The sequence below is a fragment of the Diabrotica undecimpunctata genome, unplaced genomic scaffold, assembly GCF_040954645.1.
Source record: "Diabrotica undecimpunctata isolate CICGRU unplaced genomic scaffold, icDiaUnde3 ctg00002323.1, whole genome shotgun sequence".
NCBI classification, from domain to species: Eukaryota; Metazoa; Arthropoda; class Insecta; order Coleoptera; family Chrysomelidae; genus Diabrotica; species Diabrotica undecimpunctata.
In genome coordinates, this window is record NW_027313486.1 from 4,016 (window position 1) to 15,651 (window position 11,636).

Consider the following 11,636-nt stretch of genomic DNA (forward strand, 5'->3'; position numbering starts at 1 on the left):
TCTTAATTTTGGCAATTGTTAAGAAAGAAATTCGCGTATAGAGGCGCCATCTCTTTATCAATAGCTGAAATAATTGATCAGCAGTTTCGTTGCACACTTGCAGGTATCTTTTAGAGGAAATCTAATTTTTTAGATTTATGTGGCTTGTTACCTTTTTCCCTCAAGCCCTTCACATAATACCGGACCTTTACTACTAGCTGAAACTGGTTGGTTTTTTGTCAGTTCTAACTATTAATATTTCTATGTGATTATTTGAGTAATTTAAATTTGTAGGCCAGTTAATTAGGTATTGTAATTTTAACTTAAACTTTTGCAAAAAATCTTTTATAATAAGTTGGCCACACCAGGGATAATCAAGTTAAATTCCTCGAATATAATTTCGTTGCTATTACTGTTGTGAAAAGTTTAAACACCTAACTTAATTAAACAATGATCTCTACTTCTCCAGATGTCAGTTTATCCTCTTTATTGTAGAGCAAAATATCTATATTTCTATTCAATATCATTTGCTCAAATATATATTACAGTCTGAAAACTTAAAATATTGTTTATTCTGTAGATATCGGCCTAGTTTCGAAACCACCGTAGCAAAACCACCGCCAGCTCCAAGCCCCACTTCCGATTTGTCGAGCACCGCGTCAGATATGACACCTACGCCTGTTTCAGAAATAGTCAACTTGACAGGAACACTCAGAGTACAATACAGCTGGTTAGGGCCTGTTTTCGGTAACTGCGAGCCTGGATCAGTTGTTACCGGTGCCGTTTTTATTTACACCTCGTTCTGCTGCGCCCTCTGTGTACTATTTCAAGTGTCAACGACTGATATTAAAAATGGTATTTGGTGGACTGTTGCTTTGGCTTCCTTTTTCCTCCTTATTATGGCAGGATGTGAGTATATAGGTTATTTGACAAGTTTCATTGCGTTACTAGATGATTAGAATATACACATTTTGCTTTCTAGGTTTGCTGGTGATTATAGCTCACCACCAGAGCACCACCGGCCTAAGATTTAAGGTTCCTATGGTACCAATACTACCTGCTATCAGTATTTTGTGTAACATCGAATTTATGGTACACCTGAATTACCTGACTTGGCTAAGATTCTTCGTGTGGATGATTGTAGGTAAGAAATTAGTAGTGAGAACAACATACCAAAGAGTCTCAGTTCTATGATTCTACATTAGGTTAGGTTAGGTGCATAGATATATATTACCATAGAAATATAGTACACGATAAACTGATCGTTACAATACCAGCCAGTTCCTCCAGTGCGACAGACAAAACTGAAACAGAGCAGACCCTACATATCTTTCTAATTTGCCACGTTTATCGACCATGTGATCTAAATGACCAGTGAGAAGGTTTACGTGGTCGATAAGTCTAGCTCATTTGACAGAAATGCAGGGACTGTTTGTGTCAGTTTTTTCTGCCGCACTGGCGGAACGTGACTGTATTGCAGCAGTCAGTCTATCTTGTATTATATGTCTATGTATAATACCCACAGTAGAAGCCACAGTTAGAATGCAGTGTTGGTCTTAAGGTGCGCAGCAATGCCGCTCATGTCGGTACAGTGGTAGGTGTATGGTAGTTTGGCAATAGACTGAGAAATCAGAACCGTACGCGCTTCGTTTCAAAAAATTTTTCTCAATAATTTAACTGAGTTAAATAAAAGAATAAACAAAAAAAACAAATTAATTCTATAAAAAATGCCTGTATACATAAAATATCTACTACCTCGTAAATACTTATATACATATATACAAAAAAATAAAAGTAGTTTTCCCTATACGACATGATAAATATATATACATAAAATACGAGAAGATCATATCTGATATGTACTGTACGTACAGTACTAAAAAAACAAATGAGCATTAAATCTGAGATATTTCTCGTTAATGAATATTAATCGCAATCCATATCTAAATTAGTTGGTAGTACCTGGATGTACCTGGTACATGGTTGTACCTGGATCTCCATATATCGTTTTCGTTAATAGGTCCAAATATCTTTCTTAGGACTTTTCTTTCGAAGATTTCCAGTGTTCTTTTTGTCTCTTCTGTCATCACCCATGTCTCGCATGCATAACATACTATTGGTCTGATAATTGTAGACCCTGATTTTCGATCTCCAGTGTGTGTTTTTGGAGCGGAATACATGATCGAGTGAAAAATAAGCTTTGTTTCCCTTTACTATTCTTCTTTGGATTTCTGGTTCTTCTGTTCCATCCGTGTTTAATGCAACTCCTAAATATGTGAAACTTTCTACCGTTTCAATATCGTCCTCTAATTCAAATGTGAGTCTGTTTCCCCTAGCTCTTGCCTGTGTTAAATTTTTTGTCTTTTGAATATTTATTTCTAGTTCGGTCTCTTTTGCCTTTGTTTTTAATTGTGAATATATTTCTGCCGCCTCTTCTGTTCTGCGAGACATGATGCTGATATCATCGTGCTATATTCAGCTGCCTTATCGCATATTCCAAGGTCAGGCTGAATAGTGTCGGCGCCAGCCCGTCTCCTTGCTTTAATCCTTGGACTATTGTAAAGTTTTCAGTGAGCTCATTTTGTACTCTGACAGTTGCTATAGACGAAACCATTGTTGTTTTTACCAGTCGGATGTATTTTTGGGGGATATTAAAGCTCTGCAATATTTGATATAACTTGTTCCTATTAATTGAGTCGTAGGCTTGTTTGAAATCTATGAATATGTTGTGGAAGTCAATGTCGTATTCCCAAGATTTGTTTAAAATTTTTTTCACTGTGAATAGTTGGTCAGTTGTAGATCTTCCTTGTCGGAACTGGTTTGATATTCCCCGACAATATTTTCAGTTATTTGTTGGAGTCGTTTGTTTAGTATGTAAGTAAAAATTTTGTACGCCGTGCACAAGAGGGTTATGCCGCGATAATTTTCGCATTTCAGTTTATCCCCTTTTTTACAGATTGGGCATATAATCTCGGTTTACCAATCATTAGGGATCTTTTCATCATTCCAAATCTTGTTCATGAGCATATGCATTTGTTGCATCGACGTTGTTTGAAGCCACATACATTTTTACTTGACTCCACACCATCTCAATCGGGTTCAGCTCGCAATGGTAAGGCGGGAGTCTCAAAATCTTAACGCCACATTTTTCCGCAATTGTTTCAATTCTGTACTTGTCGTACTCGTCTCTAAATGCGGCCACAGTATCCAGTAATTCAGTTTTTAGGTAATTTTCCTCGAAGAAAATGTTCTTTTCGATTAGCCAATTCTTGATTTGTCTTCAGTCCAGTAGAGAGCCCTTTTATGATGGCATCTCGTGGATTCTTGATCGTTGTGTCCCTCCATTCCTTTTTGATTGAAGCACCTTCGTTAGTCCAAGACTCATCGGTATAAACAAGGTTTACATTATCCTTGTTCCTCAATGTTTTTATTTGTCTGAAGTACTTGTGTCTCCAGGATATGATATCTTTTCTTTCCATCATTATCGAATCTCGACCTCTTTTACCATATTCAAAACCCATATCATTTAGTAGAATACCAAATGTGGTTTTTGAAAAAGATGGTAGGTCCTCATCATCCTTCACTCTGTTAATTATGCTATCGACGGTTGGTGGTATGTTTTCAAAAAAAAATTTTGGGAAATTTTTCTTATTCACATTTCACTCCCTCTTCGTAAGTATTCTCACCTGAATTGGACTGGAAACTGTTTTTCTTCCTTTTTTGTATCGGTTTCAGTTCGCCTTGCTGGGCGTCTTCGCGGATGTCATAAATTTTGCGAACACTCACACCGCACATTTTCGAAACTTTTACCACAATAATAGTCAAGCTGTCACCATATTTTAAGTTAAGATGATAGTTCAATACATTTATAGTTCATACGTTTTACTTGCAGACTAAGAGTCATACTCTGGTTGCAATTCACGACAGATACTGGCAACGGCTCCATGATGTAGGTACTTTCATCCGCTTGCGAAAATGAAATAGAACTAAGCTTTCATAGCTTTCGTCTACAAGTTTTTGGTCTAATGGCCAATACCTAAATCGACAAAGAGACATGTTTACTTTGCGTGGACAATGGAGCGATTAAAACTTATTCGCTTCTCGTAATGACTTTATAATGATCTTTTTATTTCTCAAAGACTGTGTTACAATGGAATGTGTTTACTATTGAAAATTGATAAATATAGATAAGCTATCGACAATGAGTTTTTGATATATTTTACTTTTTTATAGTATTTTTCTTTATATTATTGTTTAGTTCGATAATGTAGTTTTGTTATTTATACATCGATGGTTGAATTATGCTTTAGTTGAAACAATAATGATAATCTTTTATACAACCGTAGGCAATTGTTGTGTGTGCGTATATTCCAGTGCTATAATTCTTAAATCCGGTCCTGATGCGCCGCTCTGGGCAAACCGGCAACGTGGTCGGCTGTGTTATCTGCACTGCATTCTAACTGTGGCTTCTACTATAGACTGCGCGCTGCAGTCTTAACCCGTTCCCCAAGTGCGACAGAGAAAACAGATGGCGTGGTTTATCGACCACGTGACCTTCCCACTACATAACATGTAAACATTACCTTTATTTATAACAATATGTATAAATGATTATTTTCTCGAACATTTTATTTGAATTTGAAAATGGTCAAGAAGTGTTACATTTGTGAAAAAGAGCAATCAAGTGTGTATATAAATGGATCATTCCATAAATGAGCCATTGATAATCTTGAATAATATTTAGAAAAATAGTATTTCTAAAAATTTGTTTAATTTTTAATATAAATATAATCAATTATTATGTAATTCGCATTTGCTAAGTCATACACAATTACGAATCAGAATTACACAACAAATGGATTAGTGGAGTTGGAAAAACAATCTTTTTCAATAATGCACTGATCCTCCTCCTCAATCTTTTCTCCTTCGTAAGGATGTAGTGGCGTCTTGTAATTTGTTTGACTATTTCTGTCCAATTATCTTTCTCCTTTGCATGTTGTTTTGCTTCGGAGAATGAGTAACCAGTCATATCCTTTATTTGGTCCGACCATCGTACTGGAGATCTTCCTCTGGATCTTTTACTCGCTACGTTAGCTTCAACTATCATTCGCTCCATGCTTTCTCCTCTTCTAGTTATATGTTCAAAATATCTCAGTACATTTTGGTTGATAGTTGTGATAAGTCTAGTTTTTATGTTAAGTTCTGCTAAAGTGAAGTCGTTTTACCCTGTCATATTTTGGATTAACGCCCGAAAAATAATTTATGACTCTAGTTACAGCCACTCTGTTATGCTTTCCCTTTTCTACCTGCTTTGTGGTACCGATCCTCCTACTGGTCTGTGGTACTTGAGGATAAATCAGCGCTACCAAAACAATTTTTTTATACATCGTGAGAAAACGCAAATTGAATGCTTTGTGATGATAATTTATTGAAAAAACTTTTATAATTTTATTTCAAATAAAATTGTCTCGAGGAGTGCATCCATTCCTTGCGGTCGCATAACTGGATAATTTTAGTTGTTACATTTGCAAAAATAGTAAACAGTCTGCGGAGTCGAGGCTCTCCATTGACCGGACTCATCGGCCAATGACTGACGCGCCCTGCCACCGATGCCTCGCCCTTTCATGTATAGATTCAGAGAGCTCCGAAAAATCTCGCTATTAGTATTCAACGATCGCCGGTTTTCAATAGTGACAATGGATAACGTACAAGAAAACGATAGAACACCTAAATATAAGTTTTTATCTCCGAGTGAGCGTCGAATTGTGTTGAAAGTGGAAAATTATTTTACTTTAGAAAAAATCAACATGGGACCAATTACATCAGTACTGGCAGTTCAAAAAAGGACAAGTGCAACTTGTGGAATTTCAGAACGGACCTTGCAAAGAGTTCGCAAAATGAGTGAAGAGGAATTAAGTAAGGAAAATAAAAGGATTCGTTTGCATCCGAAAACCCTCGACTTGCCACAAGGTATTAAAATCTCAATCAGAAATTTCATTTATGACATGTACAAAGTAAAAGAACATGTTACAAGAAAGACACTTATTCAAAAAATAAAGGACAGAGAACTTTGTGATATGGGTTTGACCAGTTTATCAAAAGTATTAAAAGCTATGGGTTTTAGATACAAAAAAAAAACCAATAATCGTAAAGTGTTGTGCGAGCTGTCCAATGTTGTTGCAAAAAGGTGGAAATTTATAAGAAACTATTTAAAAAACAAGAATTCCGAATTTGCCAGACAATTTGTGTTTCTTGACGAAACATGGATTTTTGCGAAAGGAAATAATACCAAATCATCCTGGCAAGATGATTCTACCAAATGCTATTCGAGTACTAGTGCGAGTAATGGCAAAAGATATATTATATTGCATGCAGAAAATACGGAAGGTTTTATACCCAATGCTAGTCTTATATTTTCTTCGACAAAAAAAACTGATGATTACCACGGAAATATGGACGCCGATATTTTTGAACATTGGTTTGAGGAAAAATTATTGAAAAATCTGGAAAATCCGTCATTAATAGTCTTAGACAATGCTTCGTATCACACCAGAGAGGAGGAAAAGTTTCCCACAAGCTGCTGGAAAAAAGAAGACTTAAGAAAGTGGCTGTCGGAGAAAAATATAGAACACGAACATCTAGTTTTAAAAGCTGAATTATTAAATAAGTGCAAAGAACACATTACTGAGAAAAAATTTGTCGTTGACCAAATGGCACTAAAATATGGTCATGAGGTCCTAAGACTACCACCATATCACTGCAAGTACAATCTAATTGAATTGGTGTGGGGCATCACTAAAAACTACTATGATAAACATGCATGTAAGACCACCGACGAAGCCAGCGTTTTACAACTCTGGTAAGATACACTAAACCAAGTCAATGAGGAACAATGGCGGAAATGTATTCAGCATACTGAAAAAAAAATTTTAGAGTCATATGAAATAGAACAAGTTATTGATGAAGTAAGACCTATAATTATTCGTAATGATGAAGATTCAGATGAATCGGATAGCGAGTCAGATAGTGATGATACCTGTCCATAGATTAAGACGTAGATAGAAAAATTAACACAAAAGGGTACCAACCACAAAAAAAAAAATAAAACAAAAACCGCATGCAGGAGATAGCAGGAGGCACGCCGCACGACGCTCTTGAATGCAAGCACCAAAAAAATTAGATTAGCAAGTAAGGTAGATTAAGGACATGACTGGACGAATGACTGGGTATTAGACGACGGATGAAAGGATTCGATGCTTGCTCACTCTCGACTGCACTTGGTGCAGAAAAATTTTGAACACCCAGTATTAACATTGGCAAATTTTTTTATGCTTAAATAAAAATAGAGTTTAGTACACGCTGAAAAAGAATTTTTGTTTTTTCAGCATAAATATTAACCACAATATTAATTTTTGAAGTTGCATGTGTAATATGAAAAATTTTTCAAAAACTTTAAATATCTCAAAAACGGCTATTTTTTCGAGAATGGTATCCCAATAAAAATCGATCCAGAATTTTACGTAGATTCTAAAAAAAATAACAAAAGGCACAGTTTCTATTTAAAATAGGAAACTTAATGGCGACTTCCGGTACAACCGGAAGTGCTAGAAGAATGCAAATATTTAAAAAATGGAGAATACTTTGCATTACCCATTATTCCAAGTTTGCAGAAACCAGTGACGACCAGAACTTTGAAAACTTTTAACCAACATGTTGCGTGAATGACCCTGTATATTTCATACTCAATGTTTATCAATTTACATTATGATATTCAATTATTATAAAACATAATACAAAGTTATTTTATTAAAAAATCCCTAATGTATTATCAAATTAAGAAAACCGTACATTTTTAATTTGAGAACCGCTGACTACCTGAGGCAAATCTGAACAGACACTTTTATTACTTATGCGACAGGCTAAAACGATCCTACTATAGAATTGAGTTATTTGTGCGATGGGTGGGTAATGCACTTATATGTAGTGAACATTTTTATCAAAATGATTCTAACAATTTCGATTCAAAACCTAGACAGCCCAAAAAAGATATTCCGTCAACTCGAAATATATCAAATAGTATCTTGAACGTTTTTGAATGTTTTTTTATTGTTAATTATTTTGTCTGAAATATGTGGCTCGGAAAAATCGTGAACAAAATACTGCATGTAATAAAAAGAAATTTTATTTTTAAAATTACGTATTTTTGGTACAGATTTTATTGATTCGATGAAGTTAAAATTTACTAATTTCGATTTTCTAGAAATATTTACAATTTTTAATTAATATATAATATAATTTCAAAGTTTGGCAGTGAGAAGGTCACGTGGTTGATAAACTCCTTCCATTAAATTGTAATGCACAGTCTAGATCTTATATGTCTATGAGTGCAATATATTTCTGATCTAAATCCATGTGGTTATATATTTTATAGGAATGCTAGTCTACTTCCTATACGGAATCCATCACAGCAAAGAAGGTGAAGCAAACTCATCCTACTCTATACTGATGACGTCTTCTGAAGCTGGCAAGGAGAAATGGGGCTCGACTACCAGAACTCAAGCCATTAAAGGTGCTTTAACCAGGAGAACAACATCTCATGGAGATAGAGGAGCCATTATTGACGAAGAAGATAGCACAGAATAAAAACAGTTAGATCAGGTTGATATATAAAGGATTCCTTTGTTTTATTTTAAAAGAAAGTACTCGTTTGGACTTAGAATAATTCACAAAACATTTTGAACATTTATATTTGTATATGTTGCTATATATAATCGTAGATCATTTATTTAATAATGAAGCAAATAATATTGTTTTTAATTTCTTGTTCTTGTTTGTTCTAATATTTCATTTTTTAAGTATTTAGCTGCATGGTTGTAAAAATTCTAATTGCTTCTATATCTCTAATTTACATCATATACAGGGTGGTCCTTAAGTAATTGTACAAAAAGAAACAGTAGATTCTACACTTTAAAATAATACGATTTAAGTCAAATTGCTTTAATAAAATATTGATATTAAGAAATATACAGGGTGTTATAGTGCAAAATTAAAATTTTATTTTTTGCTATAACTTTCACGTTTGTAAACATTTATGTATAAAAATTTACAGCTGGGTACTTTTAAATATGAGAAATTATAATTTGATGCACACTTTGATATAATTGATAGAGGGCGCCAATTATGCCACATATGTGTTATAAATTTTCACTTAACTTTTTTGCTCTTTAAGATACCTGTATTTGGGAATAAAAATATTAAAGATACATTATTTTGACAAAAAAAAGGTATACTTGTTAATAACTTTAAAACTCAACAGTTTTCGAGATAATTGCATTTTAAAAATCAGCTGCATAATTCTGATCTAAGGCAATTACTCCAGGCATTTTGTTTACAAATCAAATTAAGAAATTTTTAAACTCAATAACATAACTTTTTGTCAAAGTAAGTGTTATATAAATATGTTTACATTTTCTTTAATTATCAATATATCCAATATATTCCATAAAAGATCGTCTCATATTAAATAGCATCATTGGTTCTAAAGAAACTGCTGCAGTATTTATTTCTTCCCATAGTTCGTTGCGAATGTTTATGGGATTCTTATAGACACGTTGTTTTAATGCGCTCCATACTCCAAAATCAAGCGGATTAAATTCGGATCTACGTAGTGGCTATAATGTATAATGGATGAATATATTGATGACATTACTTATTCATATGATTACGTTACAGCTTACTAGTAACTATAATTACATCTCGAACAAATGGACTATTATGATTTACTAACGAAATAATATTATGCTGAACTAAATTGCCTGTATATTTATTATATTTATAACAATATCGGTTATTAGGACAACGATGATGTTTTTGTAAAAATGCGGAGTCTTTCAGGTTAGATTTGTAGCAAGAGGATTATGAAACAGGACACATAATATGTGTTATTCAATACCTGTGCTCTAGTTACTATTTGTCCTAATAAAAATGGGTAAACAGTTCACCTAATGAACAATAAGTATTCTTTTCGGATTTTTTATGAATTAAATAATTATATCAATATCTCACCACATTGCCAAGGAATATGACTACCACGACCAATCCAACGTTCAAAAAAGTTGTATTTAAGTTAGTTCTAACTGCCTTCTCTCTAGAATGTGGTTGTGTATCATCTTGCATAAGCCACATATTTTGGGTTTTTAGCATTTTACAATAGAGAAAAAGTAATCAAACGCCATTATAGAAACTTAAGAAGCGATAGCAAAGGGAAATTGTAAACATGATGACGGCCAACGTCTGAATACGGACACGGCTCCTAAAGAAGAAGATGAAATATATTTTTTTCAATAAGATATTTAGCACATATAACAAAGCATTTTGTGATGTTACATTATCATCTTTGAGTTGTTTTAATAAGAATAAACTATGAATTATGCTTATCTACAGGTATCCAGTGCTTTACCGCACAAATATCAAACTAAGAATTATTGTGCAATTGACTTAAAAAATGCTTTTATCTCAAAAACGGTTAAATTTTCAGGTTACTAACAAATATACCTTTTCTTTGTAAAAATAATGTATCTTTAATATTCTTTAACACAAATAGAGCTAACTTAAAAAGCGAAAAAGTTAAGCGCAAATTTATGCCAACCATGTGGCATATGTGGCGCCCTCTATTAGTTACATTAAAGTAGGTATAAAATTATAATTTATCCTACACAAAAGCATCCAACTGTAAATTTTTGTGCAAAAATATTTAGAAACGTAAAAGTTATAGCGAAAAATATAATTTTAAATTTCCACTTTAACACCCTGTATCTTTCTTAATATCAACATTTTATTAAAGCAAGTAGGCTTAAATCGTAATATTTTAAAGTGTAGAATCTACGGTTTCTGTTTGTACAATTACTTAAGGACCACCCTGTATATCATCAATTGTCTTTTCTTCTTTAGTACTTCCTCCTTATCTATTCGGTCCATGATATACTTAATAATCTCTGATCTAGCAGTCTCTTAAATGTTTCTTAAATTTTTTATAATAAATATACACGTTTTATCAGGAAATTGGTTAGTTAACTGAACAGATTTTTGCTCCCAAACAATTTTCATTTTGGATTTTTGATGTCTTTTTTAGTCTTAAATGTCTTCCGATTGCGGATGAAACTTCAGATATAAATAATTACAACCACTGCCTATAAACTGTAAGGGAGAAACAAATTCAGTACAGTAAGCGAGCTGCAAAGAAAACTTGAACATAAGAGATTCTTCATGAAATGGAAGAACAATGTATAGCTAAACTAAATAATAGTATTGTCCACTATAACCTAATAAATATGGATATAGGAAATAAAATAAGGCAAAAAAAGTGAAAAGTTTCACCAGAATGTTAAGTAAATTACCGGATGCTTCAGCAATAAAATCATGACCTTGATTAAACAAAACAACAAAAATCAGAATCAAAGGACTAAATACGGAATCCACGTAATAACTATTCAGGAAAAGGATATTAGAGAAGAAAGCTGAAAAAAATTAAAAAATATCATAATTAACGCAGTAACAGAAACACTTGGAGAGAGAAAGAGAGAGAAAAGAAACTAACACTAACATATCAAAGAAGAAAACCCGGTGGTTTAGAGAGGAAGGGTAAACCCAATGTGAGG

The 11,636-nt window shown here is 33.4% G+C and overlaps 1 protein-coding gene across 1 annotated transcript; it reads left to right on the forward strand.

Moving 5' to 3' along the window:
- Positions 1-429: 429 nt before the first annotated feature.
- Positions 430-8,747, forward strand: LOC140431946 (cationic amino acid transporter 4-like). The gene is made up of 4 exons (XM_072519813.1): positions 430-470; positions 560-888; positions 962-1,123; positions 8,411-8,747. Exons 1-4 carry the CDS (start codon positions 430-432, stop codon positions 8,620-8,622), a joined length of 744 nt encoding a protein of 247 aa, XP_072375914.1. The 3' UTR covers positions 8,623-8,747.
- Positions 8,748-11,636: the final 2,889 nt, after the last annotated feature.